At 43.7% G+C, this 24,389-nt stretch overlaps 3 protein-coding genes across 6 annotated transcripts; 1 reads left to right on the plus strand and 2 right to left on the minus strand.

The window, feature by feature from the left end:
- Positions 1 to 637: 637 nt before the first annotated feature.
- Positions 638 to 2,436, plus strand: LOC119657167 (p21-activated protein kinase-interacting protein 1-like). The gene is made up of 5 exons (XM_038063952.1): positions 638 to 754; positions 814 to 957; positions 1,137 to 1,646; positions 1,703 to 1,779; positions 1,865 to 2,436. Exons 1-5 carry the CDS (start codon positions 686 to 688, stop codon positions 2,394 to 2,396), a joined length of 1,332 nt encoding a protein of 443 aa, XP_037919880.1. The 5' UTR covers positions 638 to 685; the 3' UTR covers positions 2,397 to 2,436.
- Positions 2,437 to 5,635: 3,199 nt separating this feature from the next.
- LOC119656865 (histone deacetylase 6) lies at positions 5,636 to 24,035 on the minus strand. Of its 3 annotated transcripts, none has more exons than XM_038063521.1 (15): positions 23,312 to 24,028; positions 22,908 to 23,090; positions 22,710 to 22,840; positions 16,091 to 16,274; positions 15,899 to 16,035; positions 15,700 to 15,834; positions 15,448 to 15,640; positions 15,211 to 15,270; positions 14,672 to 15,116; positions 14,534 to 14,615; positions 14,055 to 14,477; positions 13,796 to 13,991; positions 13,129 to 13,734; positions 12,905 to 12,992; positions 5,636 to 6,446 (listed from the first exon to the last, which is right to left on the minus strand). In XM_038063521.1, exons 1-15 carry the CDS (start codon positions 23,312 to 23,314, stop codon positions 6,139 to 6,141), a joined length of 3,174 nt encoding a protein of 1,057 aa, XP_037919449.1. In that variant the 5' UTR covers positions 23,315 to 24,028; the 3' UTR covers positions 5,636 to 6,138. The 3 variants fall into 3 exon arrangements, with proteins under 3 accessions (XP_037919449.1, XP_037919448.1, XP_037919450.1); XM_038063520.1 differs by lacking the exon at positions 15,211 to 15,270 and adding an exon at positions 15,312 to 15,371 and having other exon boundaries at positions 23,312 to 24,027; XM_038063522.1 differs by lacking the exons at positions 12,905 to 12,992; positions 15,211 to 15,270 and adding an exon at positions 15,312 to 15,371 and having other exon boundaries at positions 6,310 to 6,446; positions 23,312 to 24,035.
- LOC119656867 lies at positions 6,453 to 7,399 on the minus strand. Of its 2 annotated transcripts, XM_038063523.1 has the most exons (2): positions 7,021 to 7,399; positions 6,453 to 6,984 (listed from the first exon to the last, which is right to left on the minus strand). In XM_038063523.1, exons 1-2 carry the CDS (start codon positions 7,066 to 7,068, stop codon positions 6,622 to 6,624), a joined length of 411 nt encoding a protein of 136 aa, XP_037919451.1. In that variant the 5' UTR covers positions 7,069 to 7,399; the 3' UTR covers positions 6,453 to 6,621. The 2 variants fall into 2 exon arrangements, with proteins under 2 accessions (XP_037919451.1, XP_037919452.1); XM_038063524.1 differs by having other exon boundaries at positions 6,453 to 7,399.
- Positions 24,036 to 24,389: the final 354 nt, after the last annotated feature.

A 24,389-nucleotide genomic window follows, 5' to 3' on the forward strand; every position in this document is an offset into this window, starting at 1 on the left:
GTTTCGGCGAGGACGTCGTGTGAGGATTTGCCGAATTATACAACTTCAACCTGAAGCATAATCAGACCAGGCAGTCCTTCTTGGGTGTAGTTACCTGGCTCACAGTGTGTATCCCCCGCATGATGAACCAGCTTGTGTGCGGTACGGGGTCCCGCTTGTTTGTTTGGTTTATTAGTATTTTTTTTCATAGCAGTTGTTCTCATTTGAATCCCACGAGTATAGGGTTAGGGGTCCGCCGTGCCATAGCCCCTCCTACCACGGCAAATTCGAGGTTACTCGTTGATGCATCCAGGTAGCAGTGAAGCTCCGTTCAAATACAGTCAGTTACCCCCGACTACAAACTATTCAATGAGCACGGTTCGCATAACACCCTGGATTCGGGGAAGTGTTTTTCGACTCCTCGGTCTAGATCCAAGACATTGGTCACTTCGCAACGCTGTCATCACGCATTAACAGTCTTTGTGGACAAAAGAAATAGAACTTCCACTTAGTATCTGAATTTCACCTCACTATTCCTTCATGGATGTTCGATTTCACCACAAAGTCTAGATAAAGAGAATGGCTGGCTCTATGTGCTCTCTTCAACAAGGCGGCTTCTCGTAAATGACATTTCCTCAAGCATGACTTTTAGAGGTAAACATAACCTCATGCGACAACAGTGGGATTTACCGACAAGACTGTCTGAATGGCGAATTTAGTGGAAATTATCGTGGGGACTTACGAGGAATTCATATTGGGGTACAAAGTCGAGAATGTAAGTGCTCTCATACGATGCCAGCTAATTTTGATTCACTAATAATGTGCGACTTTTAGGACAAGACCCTCACCCAGTCGTTTGCAACAAGGTCACATACAGGATCAATTCGATGCGTGGCCGTAAAGGAACACTATGTAGCCTCGGGAGGGGCGGACGATCGGATATTCATATACGATATGAAAACTCGAAAGGAAGCTCAGGTAATTCAGCTGTTTTTCTTCTAAGAAGTGCAAAAGCTCCTCGGCTCCCAGAGTAGTTACCATCGGAAAATCAAGGAAATATTCCGTGTCATCATTTTTCATTGGAATCAAACATTCCGAGGACGAAAGTCTTCCTCCTTAAGCGACTTCACAATAGCCAACCATCTGCATATTTTCAGATCCTACATCATCACGAAGGAACTGTGAACGCCTTAGCCTTTACTCCGGATGCATCCCATCTCCTAACCGGTGCCGACGACGGTAAAATGTGTGCTGTTCGAGTAAGCACATGGCAAGTAGAGGGTTCGTGGAAGAAGGCTCACGGCGGATCTCCCGTGACTCACATCAGTTGCCACCCGTCGGGCAAATTGGCGCTAACTCTGGGAAATGACCAAACCCTCCGCACTTGGAATCTAATCAAAGGACGCTTGGCTTACACTACAAATCTAAAAACGAAGGCTGAATTGGGCCGAACTCCAGACTGTCTGTTTTGGTCACCAGACGGTGACCACTTCACAATCACGGGAACGCGGGTCATTGAAATTTGGAGCGTAAAAACAGCTGGAATCGTCAAAGAAATCAAATGTGAATCAAAGCCGGTGTCAGTCTGTTGGATGGACGAACAGCGAATAGTGGTCGGATTCGAGGATGGGAATCTGTGGATATTCGATTTCAAAGCCAAGGCAGAGGTAGGCAAGTATTTAGGCATCTACTTCATTAATATCAATTCGCTTTCGTTTTCTAGCCTGCTGTGCAGGAAGCCCACAAGCAACGCGTGAAAGCCATCGCCTATGTCAATGACATCCTTGCAACTGCTTCAAGGTATTGCTATTTTAATGGTTCATTCCAAAAACACACAATCAACTCCCTTTTCCTAATATGTTGTCCTTGATTCAATTTCTTACAGTTCCGGCGAAGTTTCTCTATGGAAAGTAAAAACAAAAGATAATTCCATAGCAAAGATAACATCAACAAACATAGGATGTCGGCCAACTTGTCTTGCCCTCCTCGATCTCACCCAATTCGGAGATGACTACGCCTTGAAACTTGAAGACGAAGAAGCTGACGAGGAAGTGTCAGACGAACAACCCGACAAAAATTCAAGAAGTAAAGTTCAGTCAGTTGGAAACGTTATAATTGAAATGGAGGAAGATGACGAAGAAGACACCCCGGAGAAGTCAAACAATGATTCGGGCAAAGAGAAAACTAAACGAAAGAAAAAACAGAAGAAATCGAACAAACAAGAAGATGTAGAAGACGAGGTAGTAGTAAAGAAAAAACAAAAGAAAGGAAATAAGGAAGCTGCGAGTAGCGACGGGGAAACTTCCCCCGAGAAAGTTGCACACCAGAAGAAGAGAAAATTCAATGAAGAAGATTCAAATCAGGAAACTGTAGCGGTCCCGAAGAAACACAAGAAAAAGAAGCCGAAGCAGATATGATAGTCATTGTTACATTTATGATTAATAAATAAATACTTTATCCCCATTGCTCTATTTTCCTATGAATATAATAGTAAGCGTTATAGACTTCACTATACTAAGGGCTCCCCTTGTAATAGTAACACTCTGAACCCCTCCAGGTCCTCCGGGCAAAGCAACATGAAGGACGTTATCGATAACAAGAAGATATAATAGCGGTGACAAGATGCAGCTCTGACGGACTCCGCTTTGAACCTCAAAATTCTCTGAAATTTTTCCTCGAAGCAACACTTGACATGTTGCGCCATTTTATGTCACTCTGACAGTTAGTTTCCCCGGAATGCCCCTGCTACGTAAAGCACCCAGATATACTTCCTATTCATATCGTTGAAAGCCTTCTCGTAATCGATGAAGCGAAGATCTAAATTCCGCGCATGGTTTCAAAATCATCCGCAGTTGATTGGCATTGTCAATGCGGAAGAATCCAAAGCGGAAACCAACCTACTCTATGTTGATCTAGCTTTCGAGAAGTTCCTTCCCTCTCTGGGAAAGGTATCGGATCCCCAAAATTTCCGTTTAAATTGAAGGAGCAGATCTGCAGCGATGAATAACTCTGCGGAGAGATGATCAAACCCAGCAGCTTTACCCCGTTGGGGAATAGGGATGCCCCAGATGATAATTTCTCTTCGGTTTGGACAACCAGTCCGTATCTCCATGTTGCGATGACTAACAATTCCATCCAAAAGCAGGGGAACTTAAACGGAGGTCCTGTGGACAAGTACGACGGTCCTTCCACCTCTTCAGCTATTTATCGTGAATGAGAAATCGGCCGTTAACGTCCTTTACAGAACTATCAAAAGAGTTGCGACTGCATGCAAGTTTGCACCGTATCGAAGCTTGAGCACGTTACGCGCTCCAAATAAAAGAGCCTTCCAACCCTTCCGTTCATCCACCCAACTCCACGATTCTGTACTTGGCCACATCTTGTGGTGCCTCCTCCAAAGACGTGACATGACCCGAGTGGTATCTAAGAAAAGAGCATTTTGAATAGCGCCCCAATATTCATCAATTTTCTCAGGCGGATCATTAAAAATATTTGCCGTCCGAGCATCACTCTGAGCTGAATTTTATGAGCGGTCGATGTTGAACTTAGGGAGCCGCAGTTCTCCAATCCCAAGCGAAGGCAAGCGATTTATAGTGTCCGCAGTCTCACACCATTCGCATAATTTCGTTCGCTTTGTTCTGTGACGAGCTGACGAGAAATTTATTTACTTGTCTTCTTCTTTTTCTTTAGCCTTTATTCCGTTCACAAGCGGGTTCGGCTCGTCGTAATCGGTTATGCCATTTTGTTCTAACCTGAATGCAGTCCAAAAATGCTAACGAAACACGGGAGATTATCGTAAATACTAATCTCCTCACCTACAATATTGCGAAATTGCTACTACAAGAAGTGAACACTATCAGTGCTACCGTAGCAAATAAGCCGTGAAAAACAACTTCTAGGTCGAGAAGCTGAAGGATGCTAAGATTAGGCAATATGAAATTCTAGTTTCGTTTGATGTAAAAGCCCTTTTTCTGAGTATACCCGTCAAACAGGCCATATACAACCCCGAAACGTGGCTTGACAAACACCGCACTTCAACCAAAGAGTGAATCACCAATATGCAAAGCTGGATTGCTAGAAAAAATCAATCAGTTCCATAAACATATAACAACCTGTCAGATACAGTGTGTGCGTTGAGCCGATGGTAGTCGCGACCAAGGACTGAGGGATGGTCGGCAGATTCTCTGGTTCATCCACTGGAATTCTTGTTTCGCCCTTGATACTTTGCCGGAGGGAATTCTCCTAGCCTTAGCATAGTTTCTATGATGTGTTCCACAGCGTGCTTTGGTCATTCCTTAGGCTGTGCAGGGCTTGTGAGCTTAGGAAACTAGGTGAGGAGATAATACCGGAAACGGTTTCGTTCCGGGACCTGTTTTGCATCACTATTTCTTTCGTAGTGAAGCTGATTTTGCTATCGATCAGTTGTCGATGCTGGACATCTACTAGAAAACCGTGGGTAGCCAAAAAGTTGGCTCCTATGACGGGACGCCCTATTTGTGCGATGACGAATTCCCACTGAAGAGGTCGCATTGGGTTAAAGTCCAGAACCTGGTTGGTTCTGCTGAAAGTCTCTGGTGCCGCCTTGAAGTTTTTAGGTAGGGACAAGACTGAAACAGCTGCCCCAGTGTCGATAAGGTATGTTTCATTTGTCCGCTTATCGTTGATGATAAGACCGAATGGTATGCCAGCAGCGGTTTCCGTCATTAACTTTGTTGGTTGGAATTTAACTTACACGCATGGCATCTACGTGCTTCTGCGCCAAATTTATGATGGTAGTAACAGTACCCATCGTCCAATTTGGGTTTTAAGCTACTGTGCGCCCTCGCAACCGGCGTGGGTTGTACTACGTAGAATGTGGAATATCAAGAGTCGACTTTGCCTATTTTATCCGCTAAAGCTCCCAAGTTGTCCAAGTTTGTTTGTTCGGAGGCTTGTAAGATCTCTTGTGTACGGTTAGAAAACACTCGCAATTAGAGAGGTCTCCTTCCGTACGACAGCCATGTGCTCTAACCACATAGCAATCCGGACACGAAGTCCAAGTTGGCGATAAACAGCTAGAATCGCGTTTCGTCTTTCTTAATCTTGGCAGTGGCGAACACAGCTTTTATTTGTTAAAACCAAAGGGTTAGGTCCACTTTCCAGAAAGATGGAATGCGTAGGGCCGGGCCTACGCTTCCCAACTCCATGCTTGCTGTATTTTGGCTGCTGACGATTAGAGGAATGTCTCCTGTTGACACATTGACGTCGGTGTCAGTCATCTCACTGCTTCAGGGTGCGGAATTGCAAAAGATGATGTGTCGCTTAGAGAAAAGCAGTTTTAATACTCTTTGTTAATCTTAGTTTTGAAAAAAAAAAAACTATTTTTGATGTTGCTCTAGTCGAGGGTCACCATTAAGGATAAGGATTTATGCGCGAAATATGCTGTAAAAAGTGATATAGGATTCGAAAAGAAGCTGGTAACCTAGTTAACCATTTTTTCGTGACTTCTGTGTTCATTCAAGATAAATTTTGGGAAGTTGTTTCCTGTTAGCCAATTTCATTTGCATTGGACATTCACATGCTGGAAGAACCCAACCAAATGCATGAAGCTTGTTCCCAAACCCAGCATGCGAGGCTCGATGCGGAGAAAATAGTTGCAACACAATAAAAAACGTGATTATCGTTATTCGTTTTATTAAACAAATTCGTTAGGATGTATATATTTATGTACAATACAGTTAACAATCTTAAAGCGTACAGTTTGATTCGAGTTAACAATTGAGAAATTTTTCATAAACACTAAAAATTAAATGTAACTGCATCAATATCAGTTGATTTAACTTATGCTTTCAAATAGCCTAAAACAGATTACGCCTAGGATATGATTCTAACTAATGAGGTTCATCCTTCTAAACTATTCCGTTAACGCAGAACACTTTCCACATCTTTTTGGTTAAAATACCATTTATTATTCTTTGGTTAGTTGTTATTTTTATAGGAAAATAAAAAATGTATGGATGGAAAAAGAGAAGAGCCTATCATTAAAAAAAAGTCATAAATAAAAAAATCAAAAAGAAAACAAAACGCCACGCCTACAATACAAAACAAATGTTAGCGAAAAGTCGAACTGTTAAGAAATAAAATCGCCACATAAAACAAAATAAGGAAATTCCTTAGATATCAGTTGGGCATTTGATTGAGCATTAGGGTATTGTCGCCATAGGACCAAACCAATTCCTCGCCGAATTTATCGACATGTGCTAGGTTTTTGTATTTGTGCAATATGGGATTGTCGATATATGCTTCGCAGGGATAACACCAAACTGATAAGTCGCTAAAGCTTAAGGTTAACGGATGATCACTCTCAAGATGATGATATAGCATGTGTTCACCAATGTAACGGCCGCAATATGTTTGAAAGCAATGCAAGCAGATCCAATTTTCAATTGATGACTGACAACCTGAACATGGCGACGAAGTTACTATTCCTATAGCAAAGAAAAGAAAAATGTAAATTCAATATATTTTCATAACTAAAAAATCGAAACTCTGACAACAATTTCCAGAAACGTTTTTAACTAAAATATGGATGCACGAGGTGTGATCAACAAGTGAGGTGAGTTTTTATTTTTATCAAAAAATATTTATTTATTCATGAATCCATCAATTCCCTTCAAAATAATTCGCCCCAGTTATAATACGCTTGAGCCAGCGCTTTTCCCAATCTTCGAAACACTTCTGATGAACACTTGCTGGTATAGTCTTCAGCTGTTCCGACGATGCAGTTTTTATCTCCTCAATCGTTACAAATATCCGTCCTTTCATTAATCTCCTCAGGAAAAGATGATCGAGGGCCAAATCCCCCGTTATGGCCGTTTTGAGCAATTCAGTATTATCCTTGACGTCTTTCAACAGCCTCTGAGCGATGGTGCCACAACGGTCGTTCTGATCACAATTAAGCAGTTTCGGAACAAACTTCGCTGACACATATCTCATGCCCAAAATATCCGCGTTTTTTGTGAGTACGGTAGGTGAATACGTTTACGCAAAAAGTGTTGGACTCCCGAAACGATGCGCCGTTGGACTACCAACTAAATACCTCCCCTTCATCAGAGAATTGGCTTGGAACCGTTTAATACATTATTTCGGGCTAGGAATGAAGGAATTCCTTTCACAAACGAGGGGGGAAGAGAAGCAAGGGAATTGTTATCATAGTTCAAGAAACTTCTTGCAATTGGATCCCTCCACCGGTCGAGCTCAATCTTCTTCTTAACAAGTAGAACCTGAACGTAATGCTCAAGACGACTCCATCTGCTAGTACTCCTCAGCATCTTTCGAACATCGACTCTGTCTGGAGGGAAAGCTTCCCTATGTCACCCCAAAAACTCCCTTTCTCAGTACCCCTTACTGAGGGTACCATCCCATACTTCCGCGCTGTAGAGCAGAAAGAACTGCGTTACGCTCATAAAAAGGTTTCTTCTAGCTACAGCCTTGTCCACTGCTGTTTTGATTCGCTCGAAAAAGCTCATTTTCAAATAGATCGTTAACCCGAGTCTCTTTTTGGTCGACTTTTTTTCCAGTTCAAGGCTGAAACCATAAGCAGTACTCATCGCATTAATATGCCAAGTCTGCTTTGCGCCTGTTCAACAATGCATCCGGGAAGTGTGCCGTAACGTTATCCGCATAACCAAGCAAGCACGACTCTTCTGGCATGTTGAGTCTCGGCAGACTATCGTAGGAAACGTTCCAGAGATGGACTACCTGAACTAAATCCGACAACTACTGGCTTATGCTGACGATATCGACATCATGGGAAGAACCACCCGAGACGTACAAACTGCCTTCATCCAGATCGAGCAGGCGATGATCAGCGCGGGATCAGCTACGATGATGAAATCCGCGCACGGTTGTTGTCAGCCAACAGAGCCTATTTCAGCTTACAAATACTGTTCCGCTCGAAACGTCTCACCATAGGGTCAAAGCTCTTACTGTACAAGACAACGATCTTGTCAGTCCTCAAGTATTCCTCGGAGACTTTGGTCGCAAGAAAAATTGCGAACTCTTGACCACGTTCGACAGAGGAATCCTCCGAACAATTTTTGGTCCCCTACATGAGGATGGACGATTCCGTAGCCTACACAATGACGAAATCTATCAGCGATACCATGACCGTCAGGTTGTGGATAAAATCCGGCTCAATAGGTTACGGTGGGAGGGTCACATAATCCGTATGGATGAGGATGATCCAGCCCGGAACGTCTATAAGAGCAATATCTATGGTAGAAAAAGAAGACGAGGCAGACTCTGCCTAAGATGGAGCGATGGCGTAGGTCAAACAGCTTTTAGGGATATCGAATTGGTGGACCTCGGCGCAAAACCGGGATGTCTGGAGTTCGTTATGAAGGCAGGCCTAGACCGGATACCGGTTGTTGCGCCGTTGATGATGATGATGAAATCCGACGAGATACGCACTTTGCTCTGGCCCTCTAGCGTCTCATACAGCAAAAAGCGATCTCTCAGATAATCCCTCAATATCCGCAAGAGATAGCTGGGAATGGACATGGAATGAATTTTCTAATGTGTCTAGTATATCTCTCCATCTTACGGAATTAAAGGCGTTTCTGACATCAAGCACTACGAGGAGGACTCTACCCGTCGGTTGTGTGCCTCAGCTCGACGAACCGCATCCACGGCCCCCGTAGCAGCATCCACCGTGGATCTCCCTACTCTCAAATTGAACCGCCTTAGGGTCTCCAGCAACACGTTTCGTTTCAGCGAATCTACTTCTGATGAGCACTTTCCCGGCTGTATCAAGCATACCCGGACAGCGCCTCAAGGTCTCCTTTCCCTTTTAGCAACACGGAAAAATTCCCTCGTTCAAGCAAGCGTTGAATGAGCCGAGTAAATCTGGGCGATGGTGGAAAACTCAGTTTGTATATTTCTGTCGGGATACCACCAGGACATAACGCCTTCGTGGATGAATTATTATTTTGGGTACCGCGCAATCCTCTTCAACTATCCAAACATCGTCGGCCTTTATCCAAAACTTGACCAACTTCTTAAAAAAAGAGTCCTCCGTTTGCGATGTTGACGGGCGTCTCGAGCGGTTGTCGTCGGTGATGGACACTCGGCCTTCCCGCAACCTCTTATGCCATATGAATGTTCGGCTCTTTTTCATAGCCCCATCACCGTAGGCTTTCCGAAGCATTTCGAGCGTCTCAGATAATTTGTTTTACACAAAATTTAATTGCAAAACGCTGCTCTAAAATTTGGCCCATGGTCGAAGAAGGTGCAGTAGGCACCTCTACACGAGGCCTCAACAACTGTCTGCAGGCGATTGACACCAATCTTGTTTTGAAGCCTAGGTGGCCTACAAACTTTTCCTTTCGGAGCTGCCCCCCCCCCCCACCGGTGTTGCCAACTGCAAAAACTAATCCCAGGACTTTTGAGACAGACCGTGTAGAACGTTTGTCACGGCTGGATGCCAGCTGCAATGTCACCACCCGCGGGCACTTCATTCCAGCGCGGCTCTGTGTGTTCCGATAGCTTTGACGAATCTCGCGATGTTTATTATCGCGACATTTCATGCACAGGGTGTATTCGTGGTCAATTGCAGGAAAGTTTTCCAGAACTCCTTGGTAATAGCGTTGCCTAAAAATTCAGGATCTTCTTTAATTCATCCCAAAAGATCTTTTGATATGAACTAACGGATTTGTTTCTGTTGATCTGTCAGCACTTTCGCGACGAGCTTGGCGCAAATCTTCCTCATCCAAAGATCCTCACAGACGATTTTGTATACAACCATTTTATCGATTTCCACGGTAAACGCTATCATACGAATACTTACGTGCTTGTCCGTGTTCAACAAATCTCGCACACGTTTTTCGTTGTCTTCTGTTTAAGAGGTTGACGGACGACCTGCCCGGAATTGATCCTCCACGTTCTCCTGACCTTCTTTAAACATTTTGTCCTAAACTTAAGCTTGTGATAATTGATCAGGTTTTGCAAGGCGAGCACAAACCATAACTGCGTAACGCTGTTCAATGCTTTGTTGCATTTTGAACTTGTGCACACTTATTTTTGCACTTCCACTCGGCGCGTAATCACGACCCTTTTGAGGTTAAGCCCCCAAAGCCGCCACTATCAATTCTAGTCGGTACGTGATCTCTATGAGGTGCTGTGGTGTGATGGCAAACATTTTCTCGCTCTAGACTAGAAACCAGTAGTCTTTTGACCGCCTCGCAGAACGTACTCTTGTTAGTTGTCTTCGGGCCTAATTCAAAGAGGACTCCATTATCCTTCGTTTTCCACTTCTATTCCATTGTCTTCGAACTTGAGTTTATAGCGGATGTCACTGAGAACTTCCGGAAATGTCTTGCCTTCCACCATTTTCTAAAATTACTTTTCAGGGATCAAACAAGATGCCGACATTATCCACAACCTCTTTAATGGTGACTCAACGAACCTCTGACATTATTTTCTCCACTTTTGAGTGTTTTCATCAGTTGCTGACGCCCTGGAGCACTTACAAACATTTTTTGCACTCAGAGCATGGTATGCCACTGTCAACATTTCAAGTGGATTAGAGCACTTGGTTCTATTTTGTACATAGTATAGCCATAAGTTCTGTCAGTCGATGCGTATAGCGAGAAATGTTAGGGCGCCGAAACTGGTAACATTGCGCACGGAAAGTAACTAAGCATACCCCACTTCCGTCAGACCTTTAGGTTACGAAGGTCACTAGCGCGTGAATGACAACACGATGAAGTTCGGTAACTACGAAAAAAGAATCGCGATTATTGCGTTGCACCAATGTGAGAATACGATGAAAAAGATTCATAGTTTGTTAAAAAAGCTGGCGGTAAGCGAACGATTAGCTCAATACCGAAACATTAGCTCACTACCGCGAAACAGCTGATTTGGTTGACAGGCCACGGGAGGGGCGCTCGTGCTCCGTACGTCGCTCGAATGTCGTGCATACTGTGCGTGAGCGTGTTCGTCGCAATCCTCTCCGCAAGCAGAATCAAATGTTGACGGAAATGGGCGTTTCAACTCGAATTATGAGTCGTATTTTACGAGAGTCCTGAGGGTTTTACGTGGACCTAATCCCACGGTCTTCTTAAGACAGGGATTAATTTTATGACCACAATCAGAGTCCCGCCGCAGCAGGGTATGGCGGTACCAGTCTATACCGAGTGCGTGGCTCAGCATTCATACTGATGGATGTAAGACCTACCAAAATCTCTACCGAACTAAGGAGTACGGCACCCGTGTTGAAACGGAACACGACGCTGAGACCCAAAGGTCTCTGTTCGCTTGAACACAACCACAACCCCCATGAAGCTCCCAATAGGGGGCCAACCGCAAACAACCGGAATTCTCCTGAAGTACGTGAGTCCAAGGGCCATCCCGGTTCCCATGGCACCAATATACTTCTGGTAAGGTTTCACTTCAGATGAGTCCCCGTGCAAACTCGGGTCTGATCGCCCTAACTAGGCCTTTCGAGCATTCGCCTACTACATCACGGCCGGCAAGCCAATGAGATACAGCGACTCCCGGTGCCACCACTATTGAGGTTCTCCTCGGCCACTTGGTTTTGGTTCGGCCGACAGGGTTACCGCCCCGTCTTTCTCCCCGCCACCTCTGAGCACCAGTCGTATTTTACGAGAAGACCTCTGTCTCGGTGCCTATCGGCGGTGCGTTAGCCATATGTTAACGCCAAAACTGAAGAAAATACGGCGAACTCGGTGTGCTGTTCTTCTGCGACGATTTCCCGGTAAAAAAATATCCCAAAATTCTATTTTCTGATGAAAAAATTTTTACCATCGAGGGAAAATTCAATCGACAAAATGATCGTGTCTATGCTCACAATTGTTATGAAGCAAAAAAAAAATGCTTCGCGAGTCCAATGTCGTCACCATCCGACTTCTGTCATGATATGATGGGGCGTCTCATATTCATTTCTGCGAGGTCGGCGTCAAAACTAATACGACCGTGTATGAAAAGATGTTAGAGGATGTAGTCCAGCCATTGAGTGAATCTCTATTTGCTGGAAAGCCGTGGTGCTTTCAGTAGGACTCGGCCCCGCTCACAGAGCCAAGATAATTCAGCAGTGGTTAGCGACTTCCTGACTTCATAACCGCGGATGAATGGGTCTCAGGCAGACCACATTTGAATCCTCTGGACTACAGCCTTTGGGCTAAGTTAGAGGAGACTGCCTGCGATCGAACTTAAACCGATTTGGAGAGTTTGAAGGCCAGCATCGTGCGTGCAGCTCGAGAAATGCCGCTCCATACCATGCGCGACGCGATCGATGCATGGCACAGACTTCGGGCCTGTATAGCTGCTAGCGGAGGCCATTTTGAATATTTTTTTTCGCTATGTTTCCTTTTTCTCATGGTGGACTTTTCGATTGATTGTGTGAGAAATAAAGATTTGTTTGACTGACAGAGCTTATCGCTATACTATGTATACAAAATTTAATGCCAATTCTTTGATCCATTTTTTCGATAGCAGAAAATCGCCAAAAACCTAAAATTCTTTTAACTTTTCTGACTTTCACACGCAGACATGCTAAATAGCTGAAAATGTGAGCATATATATTCAGGATGATTGTGCCAATATAAGAAATGAAAAAAGAAAACGAAAATTACTCCAGGTATCCCGCGAAATTCGAAAAGTCACCTTACTTTTTACCACACCATAATAACTCTCCTGAACAAAAGAGAAACCATAACCACATATCCGACAAGCAAGCTTAATCAAAGCAATAAACGGAAAGCATTTGTGTGCATATTTCTACATAAGTCAGTGCACAAGCAGCAGCACAATAAAAGGGCTCTCCAAATATGTCTACCTAATTAGAACCGAAAGAAATTCTACATACGCTCACCAAGTCCAAAAATAAATCATGCATTAAAGTGTTTGTTTGTTAACCGATTCTTACTTTGAGGTGTCTCGTCCGGATTCAAGCGGGACAAATGTGGACAATTCTTCAAAGGTACGACCGCATACATTTCTTCATTGGCTAAGGCCTAATCATTTGTCAATAGAAAGTTAGTAAAAGTTAGATCTAAAATTCAAATTATTCTGTTTTCCCTACAGAACAGTAGGAAATCTTCAGGGATAAAATATAATTAGTTAGATTTGATAAAACTAAATTACACTTACCTGTATGTTTTCAGATAAAAACTCAGTCAATGTTTTCGGCTTCTCTCGGCTTGGTCCCGGTTGTGGTCCACCACTAGCACCACTTGTACTCTCATTGTGGCTACCCTTTCCACCTCCAACAGAGTCGTTATCAGCACATTGGGATATTTTTAAGTTGCCAGCTAACTGACTGAGCTCTTTTTCAGCTCTACCACAATCTGGCAGTTTCTTATTGAATTTCAAACTTTTCCAATACTTCTCTTGCACGGACAATACATTCTGCATTGTTTCAATGCAACTGGAATTCAATACATTTCGGTTGGAAATGTTAATAGGAGGTAGCGGATCTCCTAGCAGCGCTTTGGAACACATTGTCATAGCATACGAAATTGAATTGACATTATAACCGCCTTCTAAGCAAACAATCACTTTTCCGTTCGCCAACGCCGAGAGCCAATGTGTAAAGTGTCCATATGCTTCCGGTGTTACTTTGCAACCACCCAGAGGATCACCGACTGCAGCGTCAAATCCGGCTGATATTAGCACTAGTTCGGGGTTGAACTCGTAAGCAATTGGCATTATGATATTTTGGAATACTATAGCATACTCCGTGTCTCCCATTCCTTTCTGTAATCCCAAGAATAACAACTGAAATTCTAACCCTTCAAACAACTTTACAAATAATTACTTTGTTCCAAGGAATGTTCACATTGAATCCTTTCCCAGCACCGCTTCCCACTACATCATAGTCAGCATCCTTACTTTTGGGAAAGAAACTCCCATTATCGAACCGATGAACGCTGATATATAATACATTTGGATTAGACTCAAATATATGTTGCGTCCCGTTGCCGTGATGGACATCCCAGTCAATAATTAAAACCCTGGTCACACAAAAAAAACTCACAGAATAAATGGAACACTCCACTCCCTGGAAATTAACAAACCTTTTCAGCCCGTGATCCCGAATAGCATATTGTGCAGCTATGGCGATATTATTGAAAATGCAGAAACCATGTGGCAAATCGGATTCGGCATGATGACCTGGTGGACGAACGATACAAACCCCGCTCCTAGCCTTCTCGTTTAGAACATTATCAACTACTTGCAATACTGAACCGGCAGCTAAAGTCGCACATTCAAATGTCTTTGGATGGAAGTATACTGAATTGTATGTATCACCAATTTCCCTAAGTTCATTTCGTTCGCAACTGCGTCGAATCAGGTTCACATGTGCTCTGGTGTGGGCCAGGCACAACTCATCGGTAGTTGCGTATCGCGAACTTAGTTTCTGCATTCGATGGAACAATCCGTATTCAACGTGGCGATCCCTGATTTTCTTTATTCGATCTGGATGCTCTGGATGTCCACTGAAAATTATCAACTACAGAACATTTTCCCGAAAATTACAATAAAGGATCATTACTTCTCGAATAAGTTTTCATGCTCCGTCATCAAATCGTCATAGACAAAACAAAGACGCGTGTTTGGAAACGTAAGTTTCGTTACTGAAAATATTCGTAATTCAATCCCGTTGCAAGGTAGTCAATTTCACACAACTCACTAAGCTTCAAATGGCATAAACGGTCCTTTATCCGTTTATCTTTCACTTCGTCCTTCGGATGTTCTTCAGGTCTTGTGTCGTACCGATCTACTTTCAACTCCACTCCCTCAAACTTTTGAATCACCTTGTGTAAATCTGGTTGTGGATTGATGTTGTTCAACTCTTCTTCTGAATACACCGATTGAACTCGTAAGCATTTCCAGTAGGGCCTATGGGCGTAAATGCAATTCAAGATAGAATCTTGAATGCTTTCGCAAGGCGTATCCAATGGTTCGAAATTGGGGCATGGATCGCCCAATAAACTACGGAGAGTTAGTGCAGCTCCCTCCGCAAGAGATTCTATGCAGTAGCCACCTTCCAGGACTACAGCTACACGTCCATTTGCTAAACTTAGCAGTGGGTTTAGAAGATGTGAATAAAACGCGGGGGTTATTTCCATTTCTCCCTAAGGAATGAATGAAAAATTAAAGAATTATAAAACCCAACTAAAGTACAAAATCCACAGTTGAAATTTGGAAGTTTTCTGGCTATGTAGATACCTTGACATCTCCAAAAGCCGAATCAAAACCCGAACTAACAATAATAAGTTGAGGAGAAAACTAAAAAAGAAAATAACGAAAATTAGTTGTTATGAACTAACCTCTGGACATCCAATAGCAGCATCATAACCGGCTGATATGATAATCAACTCGGGCTGGAACTAACAATGATATTGACGAGATAACATAAGCCACAATGAGGCACCATAAAAAAATCACAACAAAAACAAAATTTACCTCAACTGCAACTGGCAATAAAATCTGTTGAAATATTGCCATATAATCCCCATTGGTCATTCCCTTTTTATTCAAAGGCAAATTAAAGTTGAAACCTTCGCCCTTCCCAGATCCGATGTAATCAAAATCAGATTGATGCAGATTTGGCCAGAAAGTACCGTATTCAAATCGATGTATTGAAAAATATACAACTCTAAACGAGAAGGCAAAAGTTAATATGAAACCAAAACGAGAGCTCACCATCGCTCATACCTAGGATCATCATAGAACAGTTGTTGCGTTCCTTGTCCATGGTGGACGTCCCAATCAACGATTAAAATTCTATTCAATTTCAAATTATCCAACGCATGTTGTGCCGCTATTGCCACATTATTAAATATGCAATATCTAGGAAGGGAGACGACACTCGTATTACCTAATCTGGACTAATCACTACAATAGTGATCCTTACCCGTTCGATTCGGACTTCATTGCATGGTGACCGGGCGGTCGAATGATAGCCATGCCATTTTGTACCTTTCCACTCATAATGTTGTTCACCAAGTCAATCGTACATCCTGCAGCCAGTTTTGCAGTTTCAAACGTGCACTATGAAATTAGATTATGATCAATAGGCAGAGAAAAAAATCGTTATGAATCCTACAGGGTGGATATAAGCGTCATCATAATGGGAGCATAAATCCTCTAAATGTGCTGCGTCTGTTGATCCTGAAGTTGATTTTAGGGTCTCATAGTGCTCCTCAGAGTGCTTTAGAAGGATCTCCTCCTTTGTAGCTTTTCGTTGTGGAATTCTCTTACATCGATCAAATAGTTTCAATTCATTGCATCTAATCGAAAGTATGAGAGAAAGAAATATAGCCAATTAGAAGGACTCACAAATATTTAAATTTTTGTATACTTTGCGATGTAGCTTTAAGATAAATAGATAAATTAGAAACTAATTATAGATCTGGACCTTTATTAAAGAAGACCTAAATTTAGTTCACTGGGGGAGCCATTGTACTATCCCCGTAAGTCGCCTATTCAATGGCTTCCCGGCTACGGTGTTCGCAGGCTTTAGCGAATCTGAGAACATTCTCCAGAGACAGAGAATGTGCACATTCTTCATTGAAGAAAACCTTACCAAGGTGTCTTCGTCAGAGAGCTGAGGAGGTCGGGCAGCTGCATAAAAAGTGCAGGGCCCTCTCCTCCTCCTCACATTGGCTGCACATAGCCAAAATCACCACCCCAATCTTTTCCATATGGTAGTTCAAGGAGCAATGTCCCGTTAAAAGCCCTACTAAGGTTTTCATATCCCACTTCTTAAGGGACAACAAAAATGCCGCTCTAGCGATCCCAGGTTCTTTCACAAGGATTTTCGCCTGCCGGCAAGATTTCAAATTTCTCCACTCGGCTGCGTGAATCCTTGCAATTTCACCCTTCAGAGTAGACCTGACAGTGGATGGCCGGATTCCAAAAGCTGGTTCTGGCCCCACCATTATGGATCCAGACCCTCGGTGAGCCAGTCTGTCAGTCTCCTCCTTACCAGCGATGTCAAAGTTTCCCGACACCCACATCAGGAATGTTTTGTTCGGTCGGCCAAGTTTCAGCAGCACCTGATGGCAACTTCACGCCAGCTGGTTTGATATGTCGTTGCTGTTTAGTGCTGATAATGCCGCCTGACTGTCGGAATAGATTCAAATAGTGCTACTCCCCTCCATTTTTGTCGCAGACATTCTTCTTCTGAAAGAAATGGCATATACCTCCCCCTGGAATATAGTCGTCATTTTTCCGAGAGGTCGGGCCAGTTCTATAATCAGATTCCCCAAAAACACCCCTGCGCCCGATCCGCCCTCCATAACTGACGCGTCGGTGAAGATTATTAAGTATGTAATCTGTAAAAACTCATCGCCATTTACCGACCATTTTTATCTTTTGGTGATTACGACAGTGTACGTCTTTTCAAAGATGAATCTGGAAACCATATGGTCGCCCGCCATCAGAGCTTCCGGATGTTTGTTAAGGAATTTCCAGATAGACGCATGACCGCGTGATTGGCCACCTTTCCACGCTCCAATGGTATCGAGTCTATATGCATCATTGGCTGCTTTCCGTATCACCTTCAAGGGAATGGGTGGTAAATTTAGGATAGCTTCAAGTGCCGCAGTCGGCGTAGTACTCATTGCTCCAGTAAAACTTAGACAACCAATTCTCTGAATCTGCGTTAGCAGCTTCCTGCTGTTAGCAAAGTTCAGTCTCAGCCACCAGACGATGCATGCATACATCAAAATGGGTTTTACTATGGATGTATACATCCAGTGTGTCCGTTTTGGCGAAAGTCCCAAGTCTTACCTATCGCATTCCTACAACACCAGAGCAATCTGCAGGATTTCTGATATTGTTCCTGGATATGGTGCTTCCACGTTAGCAGCGGTTCGATTCCATGCTGTCTTGCCGCATCACAAACTGCTGCGAATGAGGCATAATTGAAGGCACCTTCGATGTCCATGAATGCGCCTAAGACGTATTCTTTTTCGGACACTGCCTATTCAATTTTTGCCGTGAGTCCATGGAATGCTGTCTCCGTGGATTTGCCTTTCTGGTAGGCCTGTTACCTATGGTAAAGTGGCCACTTAGGAATGTGTGTATCCCTTATAAACCGATGTACTAGTCTTCCGAATCCTTTTAGTAGAAAGGACGTTAGACTGATCGGTCAAAAGCTTTTTGCGTCTGCGTAGGTGAGTTTCCTTGGTTTGGGAATAAATAACACCTTCACATCACGCCAGTTAATTTCCTCTATTACTAGCGCAGGAATGATGCCATCCGGACCTGCAGGCTTGATTCTGTGGAACGAGTTAAATGCTCATTTTACTCGCTCCAGTGATACTACTTTGCATGCCAGATTCCAATCTCTCGGTTGAGGGCTGTATGCACCTGTTGGCCCAGAGATTCGATTTTGGATGCCGCCTGGGAAGTGCACTTCAAGCAAATGATTTGCCGTTTCTTCATCGCTTTCTATGTAACTCCCTAAGACAAAAACTTTGATGATGATTAATCTTAAAACACAAGAATAAGATCCACTTTTTCAAAGGACTTCAAAAGTGTATTGATAAATCTTTCCGTGTTTTTCAATAGACAGTACTGTGTGTCTAAGTATTGTCGAAATTAAATAGAATTCAGGCTACGCTGCGTGCAAACAATTTCTAGAGCAAACATTTCTTTTTGAAAAGCAAGAGTATTTTAAAAGTGATAGAACAAAAGAAGACATTTTCATAAAGAGGTGAAATTTCTGTGTAATTTAGAGCAGAATGAGCTCTCTACAGCCCGACGGCTTCACGAAAGTGACGCGGAAAAAGCATCGCAAGACGACAGATAGCCCGACCGCTGAACTTCAGCCCGACGGCCCAGACGACGACGGAGATACTACGTCCGAAATGATGATATCAAGCGATTGCGGGTTCGATTCGCAGTTTGGATCTGACAACACGGTCAGAAGTACGCCATCGGCCGGCCTCCGAAAGGAGAACAAAAAACTTTTAAGAAAACTCGAGGAAGCCCTCTAGAACAAGAGGCGACAAGATGAAAAAATCAAAGAGCTGGCGGCCGTAATAGTGTCGCTAGAGGCCACGATCGCGTGTAATTCCGGGGCACCGCAAGCGCCAAGAAACAAACAGGAGGTAATTCGAAAAATCCCCCTACTCATGATCGTCGAGAACCCCGAGATATTTAAAACTATAAAACAAACCATTTCCCGCGCTCTCCCTAACAACTACCTGATAAAGAAATTAGGTAAATCAGATCAGATTTTGACCAAAACACCGAAAGACTACTCTACCGCCAGGCAGATCTTAGTAGAGAACCATAATAAGTTACTAATACCCTCCCTCCCTAGAAAACTACCAAAAGTTCACGGAGTCTCCAGTACCCAGAGTGCAAAATCCTTCGCCGAAACCGAGGTTAAGAACAATAACATTAACCTCGATCCGTGACTGGTCACTTTCGATGCAACGTTCAACAGTTGCGCGTCGTTAAATTAATCCAATACATGATGGTTCGCTTCGAACAGATCAAAAATTTACAAGTACTGCAATGTGAAAATTTCCAGCGCATAGGACACGCAGCAACCAACTGATTTCTTGCGTACAGATGCGTCAAGCGTGACCAGCTTCATGGACCAGGCGTCCTCCATTTCCATCTGACGGGCGGAAATACCAAGTCCCACTCCAACAGCAACTTTCTTTTCCCTATTCAAGTCTGGCTGGCATCAAGGATCAGTCCTCTCCGCTATCCTCTATTCCCTGTTCATCGCAGACCTACCCAAACCAACTCCACACCTAAACCCAATCCGAATGCTCCAATACGCGGATGACCTCTTCATTTACACCTCCACCATAAACATCCCGGTCGATGAAGCCCGCCTGAATTTCTATTTAGACGAGCTTTGCCGGCACTTCACTCATTGGAAACTCTCCTTAAACCCACAAAAATGCGAATCTATCGTATTCTGCGACAACACAAAGATGTCACCGAAAATCTTCTTTTTCTTCAGCCTTTGTCCTGTTCACAAGCGGGCTCGGCTCGTCGTGATCCTTTTCGCCATTTGGCTCTATCGAATGTCTGATCTCGAGGCTTTCAAATCCCCATCCAGCGTATCAAGCCACCGTTGTTTCGGCTGGCCTTTTGGTCGTTTACCATCAATTTCGATGTTCAGACCAATCTTGGCAAGTGAATTCTCATTAGCGCGAATTGCGTGACCCTACCATCGAAGACGCCTCTCTCGGAATTTTTCCACGATCGGTGCAACCTCATAACGATCGCGGCTATCCTGATTCCGGATGTGATCTAAACGTGTCACCCACTAGTCCAACGCAACATCTTCGTCTCCATTACCGCAAGACGTCGTTCATTGTCTTTTATAGTTGGCCAACACTCAGAACCATAGAGAGCGACAGGACGGACGACATTGCGGTAAATTTTAGGTTTGAGATGTTCTTTGGTACGTCGACCACAAAGAAGACCAGTTGTTGAATGCCACTTCATCCAGGCTGCGTTGATGCGTAAAGCAATTTCAATACGCAGTACTCCATTGACTGATTGCATTGACCCGAGATATTTAAATCGCTCAGTTTTGGGGAGGTCACCGCCGCTGACAGTGATTGTCCCTGTTTCATGGGGATCGGTCGTCAAGAATTCAGTTTAGTTTAAATTCAATCTGAGACCGTGTTGCATGAGGCGATCATTCCATTTTTGAACAAGTTGCTCGAGATCATTTTTGCTATCAGATGCTAGGAAAACATCATCTGCATAAAGCAGTGTATAGGGCGCTGGACGTTGGATATCCCTTGTGACGGTGTCCATAACAAGAACAAAGAGGAGTGGTAAGAGGGCACTTGCTTGATGAACACCAACAGAGACACGAAGCGGTTTTGATACACCCATCATACTTCGAACTTTACTTTTCGGATCGCGGTAGAGCAATTGAACCCAGCGCACGAGTTCTTCTGGCACTAAGTGTTGTCGTAAAGCATACCAGATGAGTTCGTGTGATACACGGTCAAACGCTTTCTCTAGATCCAGAAATGCAATGTAAAGAGGGCGATGCTTCTCACGGTTTCTCCATGAGTAACCGCGCAGCATGTATTGCGTCAATAGTTCCGCAGTTCTTGACAAATCCAGCTTGATTCACGGTTATTTCAACGATTTCGCGAATACGGTTGTCAAGAATGCATTCAAAAATCTTCATGGTATGGGAAAGTAACCGGATCGGACGGTAATTTGAACATTCTGCTGGACTACCTTTCTTTTTCCATATTGGAACAGTGGTACTTTCTTACCAGTCAGATGGTGTTCTTCCTTCCTGAATAACCCGGTTAAAGAATTCACTGAGCCACAGTGTTGGGTCCCAGCTCTTCGCTTTCCAGAGCTGAGATGCGATGTCGTCAGGTCCTGTTGCTTTCCCCGATTTCATTTGTTTTATTGCCTCCTCGACTTCAGTTGCGCTGACTGGTGGAACTACTCCAAATGTCGGCAATGATTGTGGAAGTGGAGGATAAGCAAATTCTTCAGTTGAAATCTGCTCGAAGTATTCTCGCCAGCTATCCGTTGCGGCTCGACGGTTGGTAAGCAAAGCACCGTTCTTGTCATTAACGCAACAGAAGTGTTCGATATCCTGTGTACCTTCGTTACGGCTTTTAACAAGTCGATATTGATCTCTCTCGCCATCCCCAGTGTCCAGTTTATCGAAAAGATTTTTGTAATGGTTCGCTCGGGTGACAGCGACTGCTTTTTTGCTTCCCGGTTGGCATTCTTATAAATTTGCCAATTGGCCGGTGTTTTATCATCGAGAAATTTGTGGTAGAAGCGTTTCTTTTCACGGACCTTCATTTCAACATCATCATTCCAAAGCCAAGTATCTCGGTTGATGTACCGCTTACCCGGCTTTGTGACCCCGAGGGTTGCAGAGGCCGCTTTGTGGATTTGGTTCCATGATTCTTCCACATTCGTAATGGTTGGCAATCGTATGAGTGAGACCGTTTCTTCTTTCTTCTCACCAAATCGCCACCATTTAATGCGCGGCGAGCCAGTGCGTTCCTCACGCAGTTTTATCGGTGGCTTAATTCGCAGGACGGCAATCAACGGCCGATGTGGAGGTGCGATGGTCTCGCCCAGTAGTATTTTTTGAAAATCATCTTTTTTTTTATTTGGAGCCAAGTTCAAATAAAATTACCATTGAAGCTCACTATTTTGATACCACATATTTATCACTTTCCCTAACAGAAACCTATGTATGCTCTTCCCCAAAAAATTGATGATTTATCACCAGAGAGCTAACTGCGATAATATGAAAAGCCAACAAACGAAGGAAAGATAACCCAAACCCCATTAGACACATTACTCCCTCTTCAACTATCAAATGCCTAACCCCAAGAAGAGAAAAAAAAATATTTGATTTTAGTTATCAATATAAAAACAGAGAACAAAGTTTACAAGAATTTTCCTACTCTTAACTTATGAACTGACGTTATAACAACTGAAGTGCCTTCCTCTCCCCGTTGCCTTTAGATTGTACACGTGATTTATTGAATTTACTTATCTTTTCATTAAAGCGAGCAAATTGTACGATAGAATAAATTATTTTTCAGGTTAATTGTGCACCGGAACTTTGCAAAGGTTTTTCCATAATTCAAATGAAATGGTCAAGTCATGCTTACTTTTCTTCGATAGTTTTTATGTTATATCATTTTTGCGAAAGGTTGTATTATCATGAGCAGCAAAGGACCTACCTTTCTATGATACTTATAAACCGCTGCGGACATTCCGGATGATTAGGCCGCCACAAGCATCTGTGTTCCGACATCGACTCATCGTAAACTATCCCAGTTTCCCCTCGAACCGAGTTCACTGCACTTTGAGCCTAGAATTAAAAAGTGGACCTTTATCACCACAAAATCCTCATCGTATCCAACAAATTTTCTAATTACATTTTGGAAGATGTCCTTAATCAGCACTTCGTCACACGTCTTCTGTCCGTTCATTTTCAATTTTGCCTTCCTTTTAGCCTCCAGGAGAGCAGCACTCGGTTTCCGCGACTCGATAGCTTTGACGGCAGCCCGTGTCTGGATCTTCGCCTTCTGAGCTCCGCTGCGTGTCACCACCGACGAACTCTGATAATGAGAGTAGAAAGCAAACAATTAGAGAACAATTTCCCTATCAGAGTTATTGTATTATCTACAAAGGTGAGAGTATAAACTGTCCGGAGCTTATTTAATTTAAAAAGTCAATGGCGTGACAGCAAAAGCCAATAGCTTTTGGATAACTGTCAGCGGCGCCAAAGGGCACAGTGTTTCCAAATGTTTGTAAACAAACCTGTGACCACTCCACTTACCATGGTGCTGGCTAGAACTGCGACTCCGATTTACCGTACCAGAAGCCGTTCGGCTGATTTATTCCAGATATTCGTTCGGCAGCCCGTTGGTATCGATGAGCTGAATTACAGAATCTCTACTTTGTGCACCGAGTCGTGACCGTCATTCATTAAAATAACACGCACTGCAATTCGCGATCAATTAGTTCGCTAAACACAAAAGGCACGAAGCGCTGGGGGGCTCGCTTCAAACTTTCCCAGCACCAAAGGAGTCGAAATTCTGATCGATTTTGAAAAATCGATATTCCCAAAATCCAACTGTTCGCAATAATTGTGTATTCGAAACTCGGGCACACCAGGAAGTGCAACAATTGGCGCAGTCCGACCAGATGCTGACCACGGTCTTTTGTGCTGATTCAACTCTAGATGAGATGTCTTTCTTTCATCTTGCGCGGTGGTGCTGTGCCGTCCCAGCAACCTGCCCGTTATGGCGAACAGCAACTTGCCCAGAACTCCTACGAAACGAAAGAAGCCAACCGCCGTGATTAATGCTTACTTTTGTGAGCCAGGCTCGCCCACACGCCCTATGCAACACCCGATACGAAAGACAACCGACTTTCCGCCGCGGTTACTTCACGTCTTCGCTCACTCACATGTAAATGTTCAAAAACCGTCACCTTCCTCCCAGTTTGCTTTTGCCTTGTATTTCGCAAGTCCGCCAGCACCAAACGCCCAATTTAGCGCTTCACGACATATTTGACAGCAGGCGAAAGTCTCCAACGTCAAACGGGAACACACACAAAGCAATAGCAGTTGAATAGAATGCAATAGGCGAGGGTGAGACGGTTTGTTTTAATTCTATCTCTGTCGGGCTTGTGCCAGGAATTGCCATTGGTCACTATCCCACACACCACGTGTAGTCCACTCTCATACCGCGCGGAAGCAACTCACCTTGCCAGAATGAAACTCGCAAGAAAGTTGTACGTTCGATCGGGAGACCAAAACCTATCGCATGCAACAATTGAAGCGATTTGATTGTTTTTCCAGTAAAATGAGGCTAAATTGGACGCCTTTGTTTTACTATCGCAGTCAACTTAAA

The sequence above is a fragment of the Hermetia illucens genome, chromosome 5 (assembly GCF_905115235.1).
Source record: "Hermetia illucens chromosome 5, iHerIll2.2.curated.20191125, whole genome shotgun sequence".
Lineage (NCBI taxonomy): Eukaryota > Metazoa > Arthropoda > Insecta > Diptera > Stratiomyidae > Hermetia > Hermetia illucens.